This window comes from Hemitrygon akajei, chromosome 6 (genome assembly GCF_048418815.1).
Source record: "Hemitrygon akajei chromosome 6, sHemAka1.3, whole genome shotgun sequence".
NCBI classification, from domain to species: Eukaryota; Metazoa; Chordata; class Chondrichthyes; order Myliobatiformes; family Dasyatidae; genus Hemitrygon; species Hemitrygon akajei.
The window spans coordinates 69,936,082-69,957,548 of NC_133129.1; the positions used below are offsets into that span (position 1 = coordinate 69,936,082).

The 21,467-nt window shown below is 41.6% G+C and overlaps 1 protein-coding gene across 1 annotated transcript in view; it reads left to right on the forward strand.

Moving 5' to 3' along the window:
- Positions 1 to 21,467, forward strand: part of hsdl2 (hydroxysteroid dehydrogenase like 2) — a 160,835-nt gene that overhangs the window by 33,196 nt on the left and 106,172 nt on the right. The window contains exon 3 of the mRNA XM_073048607.1: positions 12,972 to 13,070. Within this exon, the coding sequence (XP_072904708.1) occupies positions 12,972 to 13,070 (99 nt within the window). The remainder of the gene's footprint in view (positions 1 to 12,971; positions 13,071 to 21,467) is intronic.

A 21,467-nucleotide genomic window follows, 5' to 3' on the forward strand; every position in this document is an offset into this window, starting at 1 on the left:
AATGCCTCCTTTCATGTGTATAATTGGTATGTTGAACTGCAAATTCATGGAATTCTAATACAGTAGCTGTGCAAATTAATGAAATTTATGTCACAGACTGCAATTTAAATCTATTTTACATAGAAGCACAAAACCAGGCTGACAGTGATTACATCAGTGGGTCTTGCTTTGATTTTACATGTGCATTTACTGAATGTTATATCTCTAATGTATTGCTCTTAGGTGTTTTGATGCTATTTAATATACTGTAGAGAAGTTGAAGCATTAATGTGACCTTTTTATTGGAATTTTATAGTCATTTCAGTCACTGGCAAGATTCGGCCTCACTCCATGTGAAAGCGTATTATTTAATTCCATGACTTCTACCACCTTCACAGATGAGGCAGCAGATGCATTGGAACACCATAACCTAATTATCCACCATATTGTACACAATCCTGACATTATCTCATGGGCACATTCCATTATTGGCTTTGTACAGTGACATTTAGTCAACAGAACTGTAAGAATATCATCACCAGTGATGATATTGAAGAGAGTGACACACCATGATTAGACCAAGTCCAGAATCAGGTGGTTGATAGACTTTAGCCGAAGTGTCCAATGTGCGACTATTCCCAATTCAAAAAGCAAGGATTTCATTTGAGTAAAAATCATATGGAGAATCACTTTTTAATTTTCCAGTTGCTTTAATCATTTGTATCCTGAAGACATTTACACCACTCTCGTCAGTGTGACTGTACGTTTCTGCAGATGTATATCTGCCCGAAATGTTAATTTCACAGCACTGGTAGTTATAGTAAAATTATAGTTGATTTTCTGATGCTATTGTCTTTACCTGTGATGCAACACAGAACTGGTGTCAGCAACACACACAAATTGCTGGTGGAACACAGCAGGCCAAGCAGCATCTATAAGGAGAAGCATTGTCAACGTTTCGGGCCGAGACCCTTCGTCAGGACTAACTGAGAGGAGAGATACTAAGAAATTTGAAAGTAGTGGGGGGAGGGGGAAATGCGAAATGATAGGAGAAGACTGGAGGGGGCGCGATGAAGCTAAGAGCTGGAAAGGTGATTGGCAAAAGTGATACAGAGCTGGAGAAGGGAAAGGATCATGGGACAGGAGGCCTCGGGCGAAAGAAAGGTGGGGGGGTGGGGGGAAGCACCAGAGGGAGATGGAGAACAGGCAGAGTGATGGGCAGAGAGAGAAAAAAAAAACAACTAAATATGTCAGGGATGGGGTAAGAAGGGGAGGAGGGGCATTAACGGAAATTAGAGAAGTCAATGGTCATGCCATCAGGTTGGAGGCTACCCAGCCGGTATATAAGGTGTTGTTCCTCCAACCTGAGTTTGGATTCATTTTGACAGTAGAGGAGGCCATGAATAGACATATCAGAATGGGAATGGGACGTGGAATTAAAATGTGTGGCCACTGGGAGATCCTGCTTTCTCTGACGGACCAAGCATAGGTGTTCAGCGAAACGGTCTCCCAGTCTGCGTCGGGTCTCACCAATATATAAAAGGCCACACCGGGAGCACCAGACGCAGTATACCACACCAGCCGACTCACAGGTGAAGTGTCGCCTCACCTGGAAGGACTGTCTGGGGCCCTGAATGGTGGTGAGGGAGGAAGTGTAAGGGCAGGTGTAGTACTTGTTCCATTTACAAGGATAAGTACCATTAGGTGTCAGCAGTTAGGTTATTGGGCGGGCCGATACAGAATCTTGCAGTCAAGATGGCGCCTGGGTACAGCATTTCTTCGGTGAAATTCTTCCAGATTGATCATTAAAACCATGTATTTCACTTCTTTTATATCTTTTACTTTTATTTTTGTCTTGTCTGTGATTCTGGAACTATTGGAGCCAGTGATTGCAGTTTGGAGATCGTTTGGGTGTTCCCGCGCTCTGCAGTTTCCGAGAGGATTCTGGAAGGCAGAGTCAATGTGTGGGAACCTCGTGGCGAGAAGGCTGCGAGCTGATGTTCGACTCTATTTCGCCGATTAAAGCTTCCATTATTTGCCAGTTAAAGTAACGAGGGAGATTGAAGTGCCGGCAGCCTGCTTTTTATCACTGTTGGGATCACTCTGCTGCTGGATAGGGGGGACTGCCTTTTTATCACTGGTGAGATCACTCTGCTGCGAAGAGAGGAGACTGCCTTTTTATCATTGGTGAGATTGCTCTGCCTTTTCATGCTGGGGATATTGCTCTGATGTGGAGAGGGAATGCTACCTTTTATCGTTGATGAGATCGCTCTGCTATGGAGAGGGGAGACTGCCTTTTTATTGCTGGTGAGATCACTTTGCTCTGGAGAGAGAGAATGTTACCCAGGTTTTCTGCGTTTTGGATGTGCACTTGGATTGCAGACTTCTTTTTCAGTCTTAATTTTTTTTTGCATTCTGTTTGCATCCTGTTCTATTTTTGTGAGGGAAGGAGGGATTTGGGGGTGGATGATTGTGGTGCCTTTTTCTTTCTTGGTTTCATGGCTGTCTGGAGAAGAAGAATTTTGGTGTTGTATACTTTGATAATAGATGAACCTTTGAACCAAATAATGTTTCCTCTCCCCATTGTTAAATCATCAATTAAATGTTGTATGATGAAAAATATTTGTATCGGGCATTTCATGATCTTGGAAATCTGGTTACTGTAGTAACAAAAAATGCAACATGATCATTTTTGTAAGATTGGCTTGGGATAAATTTTGGCCAGGAAACAAAAGTCTGACAAAAGGCTAAGTGCTTGTTTTTCTATGCTTATGCACTTGTAAGGGAGAAATTCATCCTTTGTTGCTCGTGCTGGATATGTATGTGAACTTGCCCGAGCATGATCTCTCCATTAACTCAGTAAAACTGAATGTTCAGAGGTGAGTGCAACTGGCAGTCAGTAATATTGCACTCACTGAGCACTTGTCTCTCTCTTGAAGTTATTCTGTGGAACTTGTTTTTCCAGTGATAATATTGATAAGGTTTTAGTTCAAGGTGTAAATAGATTGACTTGATTGTTGAATTCTCCTCCTCTTGATGTTACTCAGGAAACATTCTTTTGTATAACAAAATGTGAACCTTGCCTTTGATGTTGAACACTGATTAGGTATACAATCGTATATGAGGCGACTTGGAAATGCTCAGTTTATGCTCCATCCCTCAACAGAAATTTCTTCATCATTTAGATTCTAATACACAAGTGCATGCCATTATATCCCTCTTCAGTTGGGCCAATGAAAAATGCTTTGAAAAAATATTGGATCTAAAAACCATCATAATTTCTCTGTAGAAATATATAGGAATGTTATAATTCGAATCTCTGGATGTTCTTTTAGCTTGCTTGTCATTCCTATTTGCTATTGATTTATGTTTTGTTCTATTATCTTTCTGTTCTCTTTCTTGCAGTGCATTAAGAATTGTCTGTAAGGTTTAGTTGCTCTTGTCTCCCTCCAAGTAAAAATGATCTGTAGTTGAAGGGAGGTAGAGTAAGGTACCTTCAATAATAAAATAACAGAAATTCAGATGAGGAAGTGGAATTTTGTGTGTGTGTGTGTGTGTGTGTGTGTGTGTGTGTGTGTGTGTGTGTGTGTGTGTGTGTGTGTGTGTGTGTGTGTGTGTGTGTGTGTGTGTGTGTGTGTGTGTGTGTGTGTGTGTGTGTGTGTGTGTGTGTGTGTGTGTGTGCGCACATATGTAGATAGAATCAGAATCAGGTTTATTATCACCGACATGTCATGAAATTTATTAACATAGCAGCAGCAGTTCAAAGCAATACATAATATATTAAAAAATAATAAAAATATACATATAATGAATAGATTAAAAATCGTGCAAAAAACAGAAATAATATATATTTAAAAAGTGAGGTAGTGTTCAAGGGTTCAGTGTCCATTTAGGAATTGGATGTCAGAGGGGAAGAAGCTATTTCTGAATCGCTGAGTGTGTGCCTTCAGGCTTCTGTACCTCCTACCTGATGGTAACAGTGAAAAAAGGGCATGCCCTGGGTGCTGGAGGTCCTTAATAATGGACGCTACCGTTCTGAGACATCGCTCCTTGAAGGTGTCCCGGGTACTATGTAGGCTAGTACCCAAGATGGAGCCAACTAAATTTACAACCCTCTGCAGCTTATTTCGGTCCTGTGCAGTAGCCCCCCCCCCCCCCCCCCCCAACCCAGTTAGTGATGCAGCTTATCAGAATGCTCTCCACGGTACATCTATAAAGGTTTTTGAGTGTATTTGTTGACATACCAAATCTCATCAAACTCCTAATAAAGTATAGCCGCTGTCTTGCCTTCTTTATAACTGCATCAGTATGTTGGAACCAGGTTAGATCCTCAGAGATCTTGACAAACGGGGACTTGAAACTGCTCACTCTCTCCACTTCTGATCCCTCTATGAGGATTGCTATGTGTTTCTTCGTCTTACCCTTCCTGAAATCCACAATCAGCCCTTTCATCTTACTGACATTGAGTGCCAGGTTGTTGCTGTGACACCACTCCACTAGTTGGCATATCTTGCTCCTGTGTGCCCTCTCGTCACCTGATATATGCAGTACTTTGCAAGAGTTTTAGACACAGTGTGTATATATAGCTAGGGTGTATAGTGCTTTTCTCAGTACTGTATTTGTCAATGTGGAGCTTGTAAATGTTAAGGGAGCAAAGGATGTTGGGAATGGCAAGGGCAGAGTGCCTTGGGAGGGGTGTGGGACAGGTGGCAGAGGAGGAGTGCCAAGGGTAGGCAGTGGCATGGGTGCAGGCGCACCCAGCCCTCAGACACCAGGCAAGACCATGAGATTCTAAATAATTGGTCTATTGATCAATACAGAACATCTCTCTGGCGCTGTCCACTCCTCCCCTTCTCCCTTCCCATTTTCCCAACCATGATTCCCCTCTCCTTGCCGCCTTCTTAATCTCAGTCCACAATAGAGACCCATATCAGAATCGGGTATATGTCATGAAATTTGTGCAGTGCAACACGCACAATTACTACAGTATCTACAGTATTGTGTACCTCAGACTTTTGCACAGTGCTGTTAGAATGCTTTACACTAACACCAGAAGGACTAGATTTGATATTTCTCTTGGAAATGCATGCTAGAGATGGCAATTTTTAAAAATATGAAATAAGTGAGAAAGAGAGACAGAAGACTGGATTGTCTAGAATTCAGTTTTGGTTATTGTTTGGAGCTTGAAAATGGGAAATTTTTATTTTCAATCTTCTCTTGTTCTTTCTATTCCGAGTCCTATAATCTCTCCCAGTTTTGTGACCTTTTGCAAACCCTGAGCTCCTAAACTAAGCTCCTCCTGATTGAATGTTCTAGTCTTTCAATCTTCCCTGAATATAAATGTGCTTTTGGTGTTTTAGGAGATTTAACTTAAGTGCTGGAATGTAAAGAAAAGTTATTGTATGGAAGCTCCTGTGGAGCCAGAGGCATTCAACTTTTAGAATGTTAATAGAGAACATCCAACACTCTCCATGATATTGGATCAGATTCCCAAGCTTGATCACTATGTCTGTCAGTAAGATTTCCTTGTTTAAATTTGGCTGAATTGCTAACTGTTTTGTGTTACTTTCAACTCACTTGGGGATGTGTTGGTTGCTGAGGATCAATGAATTTGGCATGCCTTTTGGAACAGAGGGCTTTCTCAGAAGAACAGGTTGAACTTTTTATAAAAGTGCAGTGCTTTCATCTGTGGAGCCATCAGTCCGTCATCCTAATCTTGTGTTACAAATTGTTGAATGACAAAATTCTGAACCACTGGACTTTAGAAAAGTGGACTATCACTACACCAAGAAATGCACCATCTACATGTTTTGGTGAGAGGCTTGCATTTATATAATGTGTTCATTGTCTCCCACTAATGAGTACAATACTTGATCAGCATTTATGCATTTGAAGCCTTTCAACCTCCATATTTTGAGTGACTGAATGGCTTGGCAAAAGATGAGCATGAACATACAAAACATAAAAAGACTTGGTAATATGGAATAAAAACCTTTAGCTTTCTTCTTCCATCATCCATTCATAATTAGCTGAAACAGTTTTTCTGAAACCTGAAGGTTCTGTGCTTTTCCCGACATGGTGTAGAGTTCAATTAACATATTGGCAACCCTGGACTATAGGTATTTAGGTTACTGAAATTTGTCCTTAGAAATTTCATAATCACCACCCAGAAATATGAGATATGGAATAAAATTTGTTCTCATAGAATTTATGTGGGGAACAAAAAGTAAATAAATTGATTTTTTTTTCCAACTGTCATTTCTCAACATATGCAGAGATGGCATATTGTAATACAGCCCATAACTTGGGGGTTGTATGTGTTTATTATTTTGTTACATGGATTTAATAATCTTGACTTTGAAGATATTCATTGACCCAAAATTAATTGTTTTTAATAATTCACACAATAGCCCTGCTGGGATAAAAGATATCTTTCTCAAACTATTCTCAATTCTTTTCTGAAGTTCAAACTTCTGCCTAGTGTGAAATCAATCATCATTCTAGATACCTATCTGTTCCTCTTCCCCTTGCTGTTATACAAATTGTTCCTTGAGACACAAACTAGTTGGTTTAGGCCTGGAGTTTTCAGGCAGTTTTATGTTGCTTACGTTCACAGTTCAATTTTCAGTTATTAGTGTTTGGTTTTATCTTGTATTGAAAAGCACAAGAAAGATAAAAGCATTGCTGTCTGTGCAAATTTCTCAAAACCCCAAATATGTCATGTCCATAGGACAGGCCACATCATCTGGATGGCAATATTCAACTCCTGTAATGAGCATACTGTAATCTGCTTCATAGCAAGAGGTTAACCAGGAAGCAATGAATTCTGTCAATCTCCTTGGAAAAATAAGAAGTCCCTCACTGACTTGTGGGAATCTAAGTCCTCATAAAAGAGAAGTGTACTGAGTGCCTTGAGTCTATATAATGAGAACATGGGGGAGCCACACAAACAGTAGTTCACAGCATCACAAGCTACCCACCATGTCAAGGCCCTCCCCATTTGTAGATCCCAAATGCTCTGCCACCTCAAACTCACAAACTGCATTGAAAAAGATTGCTGATATGGAAATAAAACAAAAAAGCTACAGATGTTGGAAATCTGAAATAAAATCCACATGCAGGAAGTATTCAGAAGGTGGAGAAAGAAACAGATTGATGACCGTTAATCAGTTCTAATGAAAAGTTATGAACCTGAAACTTGGCTTTTTTTCTTTTTCCACAGAAAATGTTGTTCTTACCAACCCTTGTGCACTATAGGGGGAAACTGTCTATTTGTTTACCAATGATATATATAATCAATAATAATTCTTGGTCTGTTCACTGCATATAGTTTATTAAGCATGCCCCACATGTGACTCATTTATTGCATGAGTGAGTAACAATTGAAAGTTTAAAGTGCATTTATTGTCAAAGTATGTAAACATTATGCAACCTTGAGATTCGTTGCCTAACAGGCAGCCACAAAACAAAGAAACTGAAAAAGAAATTATTTTAAAAAAAGACCGTCAACACCCAATGTGCAGAGAGAGAAAAAAGCAATATAATACTATATAATATAAGTAAGTAAATATATTATGCAAACAATATAAGTAAGTAAATAGCGCTCAGGACTGGAATTTTACTGAAGACATGAAGCCAGACATCTCTGCAGCTGGAGTAGGCAACAGCCACAGTTCATTGCAAAGCCGATTAATCTCTGGAAGACCACAGAAGCCAGGCATCAGTGCAGCCAGCACTGCAGTTTAGTGTAGAGCTGAGTAAACGTCGTGGAGCGGCGATCTGAACCAGCCCTCGCTTCACCTCCAGCCACGACACCCTGATCTTTTCAATCTAGCCCAGTGCTTACATCATCCAAACATGAGGTCATTCCTCACTTTCGGACCGCTCTAGGGCCTGGACGCTGCCACTACGATTCAGCCTGTACCTGACCTTTCCAATTTGTACTGGCTCTTAAATCAGACAGACATCAGGATTTTCCTCACTCTTGGGGATGCTATGACTCTGCCTTGACTGTGCTTCAACCCCAACTCTATCTCCGCTTGCCACAACCATGCCTCACCTGTGCTTCTGCCTCCCCCACCTTTCCATTGTCAGCATTGACCATTGTTAATAAAGTGTTATGAATAAGATATATAGTAGTTTCCTTTGTTTTGCTTTTTGCTGCCAGTAAGTAGTCACTGGGCATCACCAGCGCCATCTTAAGCTGGAAGTTCCATGGCAACCTGCACTATTAGCAGTGTAACCTGTGTCTGGTGCTTTGCTGTCAATTTAATAGGTGAGAAGTCCACTTGATCTTCAATTTCAAACAAGTTGAATGGGTAAGATAGTTCATGGTTGTTATTTGTATCAACATGAAAGCTGATGTGAAAGGTGAGATTGTGGATTTGTGTCTGAGCCTCTTCACTACTTCACCAGTATTTTTCAGTTGGGCATGGTCTTCTCAATTTCACGTCAGTCAAGAGGTGCAGCAAGGATAGCTGGAAGAGGTTTCAGTAGGATCACATCAAAGACACTCATATGAAGGACAAAGTTTCCCTTGAATGGAAAACCCTGCAAAAAATAGTGGATACGGCCCAGGCCACCATGGGTAAAGACTTCCTCACCATTGAGCACGTCTGCAAGAAGTGTTGCTGCTTTCCCATCATCGGGGATCCCCACCACTCAGGCCATGCGTTTTTCTCACAGCTGTCATCAGAGATACAGGAGCCTCAGGACTCAAACAACCAGGTTCTGGATCAGTTATTACCCTCAACCATTAGGCTCTTGAACCAGAGGGAATAACTTTCACTTGCCCCATCACTGAACTGTTTCCACAGCCTATGGACTCACTTTCAAGGACTCTTCATGTTCTCAATATTTTATTTATTATGATTATTATTTATGTATAGTTCGTTGTCTTTTGCAATCTGGTTGGAAGCCCAAGTTGGTGCAGTCTTTCATTGATTCTATTATTGTTATTCTTCTGTTATGGAATTATTGAGTATGCCCATAAGTAAATGAATCTTAGGGTTGTGTATCATGACATACAGTATATAGTATGTACTTTGATAATAAATTTACTTGGAACTTTGACCACCTCGTATACTACCTAGGCAGCTGTAGTGTTCTTGCACAGGTGTAAAAGAACTCTGAACTAAACACCATGCATAAACCAGTCAATGAGGCGGTCCTAGTAAGATTAACCATTTACTGTTCACTCTTCCACATTAACGTATGGTGAAAGATGTTGATAAAACAATACAAAATATATACAGTATTTGTTTCCTTCTTGACATCACATTTACATCGTAAATACTTGCATAAGTAAAACTACAACAACTATATTACATTAAAGTGCAACATACAGTCAGAATCTACCTACGCCATCGACTGGCTTTAAATACACTTCAACACAAACTATCCGCAACTCTTTAAATAACAAAAAACGTAAACTTTATCAATCATCATTGCTTTTAACAGAATCAGCGTTAACATTTTTAATTCAACATCGATTATCTCATGAACTTACGGCGTTGCTTCTCTGATGTTTCTAGTGCGTAAAAAGAAAACTTTTCTCACGCTGATCCTGCACACATATAAGCCCCCTCCTTCCCGTTTCTCCAAACCGGTATTTTCCCACAAGACGCGGAGAAACCGGGTGTGACGTCATCGCATGCCGCGATATATCACAGACAACGAATTTACTTTAAACCACCTTAACTTTAACTAGAAAACGATAACAAACGAATTACTAAAGCGAAAATATAATAAACTAAACAAATGCCTTAAAGGCAACACAGCAGCCTTCAACCTGATGGCATGAACATTAATCTCCAACTTCCAGTAATTGTTTCTCTTCCCCTTTTCCTCTTCATTTCCTCACTATGGCTTCTTACCACTATTCCTCACCTGCCTAGCATCCCTGGCTAGTGCCCTTACTCCTTCTCTTTCTCCCATGATCCACTCTCCTCTCCTATCAGATTCCTTCTTCTCCAGCCCCTTGCGTTTCCACTTATCACCTCTTAGCTTCTTACTTCATCCTATTTCCCTCGCCCAGCTGGCTTCACCTATCATCTTCGTCCACCTACTTCTCCTTCCACCTTCTTATTTTGGCATCTTCCCCCTTCCTTACCAGCCTTGAAGAAGGGTCTCAGCCTGAAATGTTGACTGTTTGTTTATTTCCACAGATGCTGCCTGACCTGTTGAGTTCTTTCAACACTTTGTGTCTGTTGCTCAAGGTACTGGAAAAGATTTGAGGCTTCTCAGTTGTGCCAGCCTTTGTTAGTAGCAACTGACTTATCTGAAGGAAATGCAAATAGAGGATGAAAAAAAAAATTCTGTATTTGAGTTGAGGAACACAGCTGTTGATGGAAATTGGGGAATGCTGGCTAAAGCCCAGCAGGTCAGGTAGCATCTTTGGAGAGAAGCAAGTTATTATCAGAACTGACCTAGGATTGATCAAATAAGAAAAGAATGCAGATGCTGGAAAACTGAAAAAAAAAACAGGAAATGCTGGTAACTGGGATGTGGGATTTTCTGAGGGTTATCATTTTGGGTGATGACCTCCCCGCCCTCCCCTATCGTGATGTCTTAGGCTTGAGGTATGAGGGCATGAGCTCCCATTCTCTCTTTGGATGCTGTCTGTTTGCTGCTTGTCACAGCATCTATATTTTTCTAGTGCTCAATCCTGTCCATTTAATAACACGAGGAATAAAAGAAGAAGGCGAGTCAGCTTCTCAAGCCTGTTCTTTACTCTTTTCCATCGCAACTGTAGCATCCTGTAAATATGGAGACCAAAATGTCCGGTACTTGAGGTGCAATTTCACTTATGCTTTGTCAAATTCAATTAAACTTCCCTACTTCTATGCTCCATACTCCTTGTAACATAGCTCAATGTGGTATTACTTTTAATTACATGCTGAACTGCATGCTAATATTTTATTTTATGTACAATGGTCTTCAGATCCCTTTGTCCTGAAGCATTTTGTGGTCTCACTTGCTTTGAATAATAATTTGCTTTTGTATCTATTTTTTCGAAGCATTTCCCCCCATTATATACGTTTGTAATTTCTAGCCTACACACGTAATATATTATATCTCCGTTCATGTTTTTTGGGTCATCTTCAAATTTGCTAACCTACCTACAGAACTGTGCAAAAGTCTTATGCTAATACTGTATACATGGCTAGCGTGCCTAGGACTTATGCACAGAACTGTATTTGTCTACATTAGAGTGGAGAGTGAGTTTGTAAATCTAATGGTGGCAAAGGATAGCCAGGGTGGGGCGCAGGGTTGGGGATGTGGGACAGGTGGCAGAGAAAGGAGTACCAGGGGTGTGGCGTTGGCATGGATACAGATTCATCCACTGCTGAGGCACCAGGCAAGATTCCAAAAACTTGGTTTATTGGTCATTACAAAATGTCCCTCTGGTGCTTTGTGCCTCCATTCCCCCTTCCCCCCCCTCCCCTTCAACCTCTTCACCCCCTTCAACCCCTCGCCCTTGCCCCCTTCCCCCCCTCTTCCTTTTATCAAGTCTGTTACATTCTTAAAGAATTCCAGCAAAGTTGTCCCTTTCCTAAAGCCATTTTGACACCTTATGAATAGCTTCTGATTTTCTAAGTGTTCTACAAAAACCTCAATAATGGGCTCCAACATTTTCCCAATGATGAATACTGTATTAGGCTAACCAGCTTAGTATTTCATCCTTTCCACTCCCTCAGCCTCCCCTTTCCATTACCTCCTCACTCTTTTCCACTCCCCTACCACCCCCCTTTCTATTTCCATCTCCACTTTTTCACTTCACTCCCCTTCCTGAATTGTGACGTTGGCGATTTTTCAATCCACCATAAGCTCTAGGAATCAAGAGAAATTTGGAGGTGATAACCAATACATCCATTATCTATGCAGCCCCTTCTTCAAAAGCTTAAGTAGCAGGCTACCAGAGAACTTTTGGCCTTCAACCCATCAATTTGCCAAATTTCTCTTCTGTAGTGATTTATTTTAGAGTTCTCCCTTTCTAGAGGTCCTTGCTAGTAATTGAAATGTTTTTAGTTTGTTTTTCTGTGAAAGCAAGTTCCAATGAAAGGTGGCCTAGCCTCTTTATCCTTCAAACAGCATCAGAAAAATCACATCTTTTCACTTGTGGATTCTTGCTGTGCAACAATGGAATGCCATACAGTAGAACAGTAATTACACTTGCATAGATACCTAATTGGTTGTAAAGCTCATGATACTAAGTACCAGATTTTATTTCTGGAGAGTGTCCCTTGGTTTGATGTTGTGGTGTTCGCTGAGCTTGGCAATTAGCTTACAGATGTTTCATCACCAGTCGAGGTGACATTCTCAGTACATAGTGTCCCTTGGGGCTAGAACAGTTGGGCACTGCCTTCAAACACTTAAAAGAATTTTGAGAGCTGCTGTTCTTTAATAGTGCTTTGAAACCTAAAAATATTCGAGTAGCTCCCGCAGCCTATAACGTGATATAGTTGCTGCTGTCTATATTGAACTCTTCATCTGTATTTAGTTTGGTCACAGGAATAACTAGATGTTATGAATTGGGCCATGAATATGTATTGTAGTGAGCTCAGCCAGGTTTATAAGTTACGAAGTATGAATGCAAAATACTTTGAATTATATTTGCAATACCGTGCCGTCCTTGTTCCTCCCAGCAAAGGATGAGCCGTATGTAATTTGAGCTGCAAAACATGACCTTTTCATTCTGTTATCATTGAGGTATTTGACAGGAAAAGCTGGGCTTGGTGATATTTTTGTAATTATTCTAAACAGTTGACTGATGAATGAATGTTGACAGTCAATACTGGCTCAGTCGCCACCAGCACCAATCTACTTACCTCAGCTTTAGAAAGCTTAATGTGTGTGATGTGTTTTGCTTTGCATTTATGTTTTATATTTGTGAAAAATAGCTTTGCCCAATGCTGTCAATTCATCTCCATGGATTAAAGAAAACTGATTGTACACTTCTTTGATTTGTCTAAAATCATTATTTTTTTCAGTTGAAGCTGTCGGAGGCAAGGCTTTACCATGCCTGGTTGATGTGCGAGATGAGCAGCAAATCAGCGAGGCAGTCCTGAATGCAGTGAAGACATTTGGAGGTACAGTCAGATCAATGATTTTGGATGTGGCAATCTGGTGGACGGCGAATGGCTTTTGACTTTTCTGTTCTGGGAGGTATCGATTTATAAGCCATATGGGTGGCTTAAGATCCTGAGTTAAACTCTGAGCAAGCTGATCAAAGCACCGACTTTCTTTTTGCATCTGTAGTACCACAGTGATGCAAGCACTATGTTTCAATTATGCATTCTCACTGTTGTGCAGTTTCCAAAACATTCCTCCCATTGTTCCAGAATCAACCAGTATTTCCAGGGCAGCTATTTAACATCAAAAATAAAACTAGGGTTAACACAGTGATGTGCAGAGGGATCTAGTCACTAAGACTGAGATGTAATTGTGATGTTTTTGTAATCTAAGGCAATGGGATATAATTTTGGAAAATGGAGTTAATGTTCAATTCAGCCGTCACTGTAATTAATTTGAAGGTTAAGCTAAAAGAGGTGTCTATTCCTACCTTGTGGAAGTGGTTTGATCTCATCTCGTCTAACTGAAGCACAGCAGGTAAAAAAGAATGACCTTTTTTTTGTTGTAATGGGTGCAAAGTTTATATACAGATAGTCAGGATAGTATTCTTGAAAATAACTAAATTCTGGAATAAAAGGGAATCAAAGAGGTTTCTGGTGCTGCAGAAGATCTCCAGTCTGAAAACCTCAATCTTCATGAAGTACATGGCTTTTAACAAATTATTTTCTTCATCAACTTTATTATCATTAGTAGTATTTAAAGCTGGAAGTTTATATATCACATGTACATTAAAACATACAGTGAAGTGTGGCATTTGCGTTAACAACCAACACAGTTAAGAGGGCAGCCTGCAAGTGTCGCCACAAGACACAACACAACCAGCAAGAAAACAACAAGAGCAAAACAAGCCCAGTTCCTCCCCCCCTCCCCCCCCCCCCCCACCCATGAACACAGTTCTCTAGCCTCAAAACAGTCTGTATTCTGCATTCTTTGGCCTTCGGCCTCCAGCAGACTCAGATTGGAAGCAGACATGCAGACATTGGGTCATCAGCTACCTCAGCGGACTCCCAGAGGTTCACATCCCAGGGGTTTGGTCAGTGGGCCGTGACTTCCTAACTTCCATTTCAACCTTTGGGCTTTGATTGTTGGCAGTGACTAGACCTTGAATTCTGGACTCGCTGATGACAGGACCCTCAACACTAGGCCCCAGATTCTCCTTCATGAAACAAAAGGGGTGATCAGACCTCGTTCTGCCTGAACTCAAAGAACTCTTGAGTCTGGAACTCAGTGACAACTCACTGACTCTGGGAGAGACTTCCACCTTCGTCCACGCTGGTCTGTTGTCCAGACATCCTGGCTAGGTCCATGAATGTCACACGTCCACATCGCTGTCCTTCGAATGTAAAGTGGACTCTTAAGACTATCCTCTAATTCCATTGCATTCCTGTCCCTAAACCCCTAGCCTGAAATTATGAAGCATGATCCCTTATGTTCCCTTGGCCATTTAGTAGGTTAGTTACATTTTTAATATCAATTATGGACCCTTTGGCAGTTGTGGAGCCTGTTCATCAATGATTAGGACTCTACGCTAGGGCTGCATAGAAATGGGCAGTGTTTGTGTATTTTTTTTCCATATGGAAAATATAAGGGTGAACATGGACCATTTTGCTGTATAGCCTTTTTGTGTACAGTTATGTTCTTGGCTAGTTTACGTTTATATTCTGAATATTCGGATTTAGCTCACCTATTTTGTTAGGAGACCAAACACTATGGAAAATTGGAGACCTGGATGATTGGTACTTCAACATTGAGTTGATTGGAATGGGATACAGGCCTTTCAATATGTTGTCTTTATTTTAGTTTATGCATTACCATGTAAGGATCTGTGAAAGCCCTCCACCAAAAATTGTACTTTAGCTCACCTTATGCCATCAGTTTTTCAGTACAAGTATGAAATATTTATTTGTTTTATGCACATTCTGCCTTCACCTTCTTTTACTTCTACCTTATTTTAAAAAAAAACAAATTTTTTAATGCAGTGCTTTTAATGCAGTGAATTGTTCCAAAGTGCTCTATGGAAGTTGGAGGAAGGGATCCTAACAATTTATTATGTTTGAACTGTTAAATTGCACCAAGTGCATGAGGGGTAAATCAAATACAGAAACACATAGCAACCAAGGTTAATCTTACCATGATTTACAGCCTAGAAGCCACGATCCACACATAGAATATATACAGTGTTTATTAACATTTCACAAAAATCTATTTTGTAGAAGTTCCACGTGTTGGCGTTAACAGAAGAGCACTAGAGGCTGGTTTGTGTTTGAACTAGCCTGCTACCCATGCTTCCCATCCATGCGATTCCTGGACACTTTCGCAGTTTTGTAGGTTCAGTTGAATTAGTGCTGCAAAATGGAGTGATCTGCAACTGACAGCTTGGCATTGGTGGCAGATTCTGAAGCCTCACCCTCGAAGGCATATGTTGTCAAAGTCTTTTAAATTATTTTTAAATGTCTGTGACATTTAAGAATAATTCAAATAGAAAGTCCAAAGTAAATTTATTATCAAAGTATGTAATGTCACCATATACCATCCTGAGATTCATTTTCTTGCAGTCATTCACAGCAGATACCAGGAAACACAATAGAATCAATGAAAAGCTATGCTTAGATGGACAAACACCAATGTGCAAAAGAAGACAAACTGTGCAAATAGGAAAAAAGCTTGATCGATAGATGAGTAAATAAACACACAGATCGATAAACAATATTGAGAACATGAGTTGTAGATCTCTTGAAAGTAAATCCATAGATCGTGGGATCTGAGCAGAGTGAAGTTATAATGCTGGTATAGGAATGTGGTGGTAACTGTTCCTGAACCTGATGGTGTGGGACCTCAAGCTCCTGTATCTCCTTCCCAATGGCAGCAGTGGGAAGACAGCACAGCCTGGATGGGATGGGTCCTTGATGATGGATGCTGTTTTCTTGTGTCGATGCTCCTTGCAGATATGCTCAATTACGGGGGGGGGCTTTTGCATGATGGACTGAATTGTATCTACTGCTTTTTTTTAGGCTTTTCCATTCATTATCATTGGTGTTTCTATAGCAGGCCATGATGTAACCAGTCAGGATACCCTCCATTGTGCTGTGTCCTAAGCCCCCTCCTTTACCCTCTGTATACTCAAGACTGTGTTGCCACCCACAGCTCCAATCTGCTAATTAAATTTGCTGACGATACTGCATTGATTGGCCTAATCTCAAATAATAACAAGGCAGCCTACAGAGAAGAAGTCATCACCCTGACACGGTGTCAAGAAAACAACCTCCCCCTGAATGTCGCAAAAACGGGAGCTGGTTGTGGACCACCGGAGGAATGGACACAGGCTAAACATCTTTTGACAACAATGGATCTGTAGTTGAGAGGGTGAACAGCTTTAAGTTCCTTGGCACACACATCACCGAGGATCTCACGTGGTCTGTACATACCGGCTGTGTGGTGAGAAAAGCACAGCAGCACCTCTTTCACCTCAAGACGGTTGAAGAAATTTGGTATGGGCTCCCAAATCCTGAGAACTTTCTACTGGGGCACAACTCAGAGCATCCTGACTGGCTGCATCACTGCTTGGTATAGGAACTGTACTTCCTTCAATTGCAGGACTCTGCAGAGAGTGGTGCAGACAGCCCAGCTCATCTGTAGATGTGAACTTCCCACTATTCACAGGACATTTACAAAAATGGGTGTGTAAAAAGGGCCCAAAGGATCATTGGAGAACTGAGTCACCCCAACCACAAAACTGTTCTAGCTGTTACCATCCAGGAAATGGTACCACAGCATACAAGCCAGGACCAATAGGCTCCTGGACAGCTTCTTCCACCAGGCCATCAGACTGATTTAATTCACGCTGATACAATTGTATTTCTATGTTGTATTAACTGTCCTGTTGTACATATTATTTATTGCAAATGACTATAAATTGCACATTTAGTTGGAGACATAACAAAGATTTTTACTCTTCATGTATATAAAGGATGTAAGTAATAAAGTCAATTCAATTCAACTTAATTCAATCTGTGGAAGTTTGTCAAAGTTTTAGATGACATGCCAAATCTGCACAAACCTCTAAGAAAGTAGAGGCACTGACATGCCTTCTTTGTAAAGGCAGTTACATGCTGGTCTCAGAGTAGATCCTCTGAAATGATAACGCCAAGGAATTAAAGTTAATGACCTCCTCCACCTCCTTTTCGCTGATGAGAACTGACTCGTGGACCTCTAGTTTCATCATCCTATAGTCAGCTCTTTGCTTTTGCTGGCATCGATTGAAAGGTTGTTGTTATATTACCATTCACCCAGATTTTCTCTGTCCTACATGCTGATTCCTTACTACCTTTTGATCTGGCCAACAACAATAGTGTTGTCAGCAAAGTTGAATATCGCATTGGAGCTGTACTTAGCTTCGCAGTCATAAGTATCAAGTGAATAGAGAAGGGGACTAAGCACACAACCTTGTGGTGCACTGTGCTGCTAATGATTGTGTGTTTCAAGTGCTGCAATGACAACTCGATCCAGCATCAAGTCGTTGCCATCCAGCGACAGGGGCAGTAGGGCATCATCAAGTAAGGCCGCCCATGCAAGAGCTAAAGCAGAATCCGCCAAGGTGTGAGCGCTCTACGCCAAACAAGAAGCAAAATTGAAAATGGAAGCGGCTGCCAGAGAAGCCGAAAACCAGTTGGAAAGGGCAAGGATAGCGTCAGAGTTAGAAGTGCTGACGCTACAACGAGAAGCAGAAGCTGCCAGGGTGGAAGCAGAATTAATAGAAGATGCTGAAGAAATGCATGATCCGGTTGACGTAAAATCTACTTCAGAAAAGATCAGATTGGAACGCACAAGCGACTATGTCCAATCTCAAATAGACTGGAAGATTCGTTCTTCCTCTCCATACTTATTTGATAACGTCCCATTTCATGAGGAGTCTCAGAGAGGCCCAATTGCATCACATCCATCCGAGGAAGACAACTTACCCTCGCAAATCCGCGATGAATTGAAGAATGAAAGGGCTGATGACAAATACTTCTCGACACCAAACTTACCAGATTTGGCAAGAAGAGAGCCAAAGGCCGAATTCAGAACAGCAAATTCCATAACAGATGTACGCCCTCAGTCATATACCCGCCGACATATTCCCACAGCCCGCATGCTACTTGCAGTTGAACCCATGGCACAGTATTTAGCACGACGAGATCTCGTCACTTCAGGACTATACCAGTTTGACGATAAACCTGAAAATTACCGTGCATGGTACTTCACATTCACCAATGCTATCGACGGGGTCCAGCTCAGAGCAACCCAAGAGTTGGATCTTATGGCGAAATGGCTGGGAAAAGAATCATGCAAACAGGTGAGACGCATACGTTCAGTGTACATCAACAACCCCAAGCTAGCCTTAAGCAAAGCATGGGAGAGACTTCGGCCCCCGAAATTATTGAAGCGGCGCTATACCGATGTCTGGAAAATTTTCCTAAGGTGTCAGCCAAGGACCACACTAAGTTAAGAGAGCTCGGAGATTTACTCATGGAGATTCAAGGCGCCAAAGAAGATGGCTACTCAACTAGTCTAGTATACCTAGATACTCCATACGGGATTAGACAAATCGTGGACAAACTTCCATTTGGGCTGCAGGAAAGGTGGGTGTCTGTTGCCTCAGAGTACAAGGAAGACCACAAAGGTCGATTTAATCCCTTTGAGTATTTCACTAGGTTTGTGTGCAAGGAGGTGAAGAAGCGAAACGACCCTAGCCTCATGGGTCCAGGAAGCAGTACAATTTACACCAAGCCAGATAAATCCTCTTCGAATAATTTCAACATTAATAAACCAGTCTCAGTGCTTAAGACTGAAGCCTTTACAACAAACAACGACCCTAGCAAGAATTGTCCATTACATAACAAACCCCACCCCCTCAAAAAATGCAGAACGTTTAGGGAAAAACCCCTTGAAGAGAGGATGGCCCTTCTCAAGGAGAAAAAAATATGTTTTAAATGCTGTTCCTCTACCTCTCACCTTGCTAGAGAGTGTACGATCGCCGTGAAGTAATAGCACTAATCACAATGGGGCCATGCATCCCGGCCTGTTACCGCAAACCAACAAAGCTCTTTCACCCCCACAACAGGACGGCGAGGAGGGAGAGGCTCACTCCAGGACAACTGTTGTCAGCTCGAGCTGCACAGAAGTTTGCGGTCAAGCTCAGTCAAGCCGTTCTTGTTCAAAGATCTGCCTCACTAAGGTGTACCCTAAGGGAGCCAAAGACAAGGCCATCAAAGCCTATGTAATTCTGGACGATCAGAGCAATCGCTCACTAGTCAGTCCAGAGTTCTTTAACTTGTTCCACATTGAGAGTAATCAGTTCCCATACTACCTTAGAACTTGCTCAGGCAGCGTGGAAACTTATGGAAGGAAGGCAGAAGGCTTCCAGCTCGAGTCCCTGGATGGTAAAGTCGTCATCTGTCTCCCTCCACTCTTTGAATAACCGCACTGAAATCCCGACGCCATGTGCGGTGCTACACCAGCCACATCTCCACCACGTTGCCAAGCACATCTCAGAACTGGATCCAAAAGCAGAAATACTCCTGCTATTAGGAAGAGATGTTCTCCGGGTGCACAAGGTTAGGCAGCAGGTCAATGGACCACACGACGCCCCCTTTGCGCAACGCCTGGATCTGGGCTGGGTGGTGATAGGAGAGGTGTGCCCTGGCAATGTACACAAACCGATGGTTAACACGTTCAAGACCAATGTGCTAGAGAGTGGCCGCCATTCAATTTTTCAACCCCGCACAAGTGTCATGTGTATTAAGGAAGCACGACAAGGCTTTAACAAATGTAAAGTAACTGACGAGACGCTGGGTCAGTCAGTCTTCGCTCAAACTGAGCATGATAATAAACTTGCTCCATCAGCTCAAGATGCCATTTTCTTAAAAACAAAGGACACCAAGGTCTTTAGAGATGAAGCAAATAATTGGGTCGCCCCACTACCTTTCAGAGAACCACGCCAGTGCTTGCCAAACAACAAAGAGCAGGCAGTCAAGCAGTTCACGTCCTTGCAAAAAACCCTGAAAAGGAAACCTGAGATGCAGCAACGCACCCGATTGACCCACGAGGTACTGTGCACACTAATGGCAGAGGTCACAGCCATTATAAATGCACGACCACTCCTACCCGTGTCTTCTGACCCGGAAAACCCCTTCATACTCTCGTCACCAATGCTCCTTACGCAGAAGGCAGGAGCCCCCCCTCCACCAGGGGACTTCTCTGATAAGGATTTGTACACAAAGCAATGGAGACAGGTCCAGGCTCTGGCAAATCGGTTCCAGTCTCGTTGGAGACAGGAATATCTACCTTTGTTGCAACACAGACAAAAGTGGACAGAACCCTGCAGGAATCTTCAAGTTGGAGATTTAGTCCTGCTCAGGGACAAGCAAATCGCCCGCAACAGCTGGCCAATGGCCAGAATCACTGCCACATCCCTAGTAGGGATGGACATGTCAGGAAGGTTGAGTTGAAAACTACCGACCAAGGTGATGTGAAAATTTACCAAAGGCCAGCTACAGAAGTCATTCTACTTCTACCTAACAACTGATTTAGAGACTGAAGTTTTGTATTATGTTCATTGTGACCTTACGAAGGTCAAGCGGGGAGTGTGTTGCCTTTATGGCATTTGTTTAGTTTATTATATTTTTGCTTTAGTAATTCATTTGTTAGCATTTTTTAGTTAAAGTTAGGATTGTTTAAAGTAAATTCGTTGTCTGTGATATATCGCGGCATGTGATGACGTCACATCCGGTTTCGCCGCGTCTTGTGGGAAAATACCGGTTTGGAGAAATGGGAAGGAGGGGGCTCACATGTGCAAGATCAGCGCAAGAAAAGTTGTCTTTCTACGCATTAGAAACATAGTGAAACAACGCCGTAAGTTCATGAGATAATCGATATGTTGAATTAAAATGTTAACACTGATTCTGTTAAAAGTAATGACGGTTGATAAGGTTTATGTTTTCGTTAGTTAAAGAGTTGCGGATAGTCGTGTTGAAGTGTATTTAAAGCAGTCAATGGCGTAGGTAGATTCCGACTGTATGCTGCATTTTAATGTAATGTAGTTGTTGTAGTTTACTTTTGCAAGTATTTACGATGTAAATGTGATATCAAGAAGGAAACAAATACTGTACAAATCTTGTATTGTTTTATTAACAGTTTTCACCATACGTTAATGTGGAAGAGTGAACAGTAAACGGTTAATCTTACTGCGATCCTGTTTTCATTGACTACGGTTTACCTCGGTGTTTAGTTCAGCGTTCTCTTACACCTGAGCGAGAACACTACAGTGGAGGAGATGTTATTGCCAATCCAGAATGACTGGGATCTACAAGTGA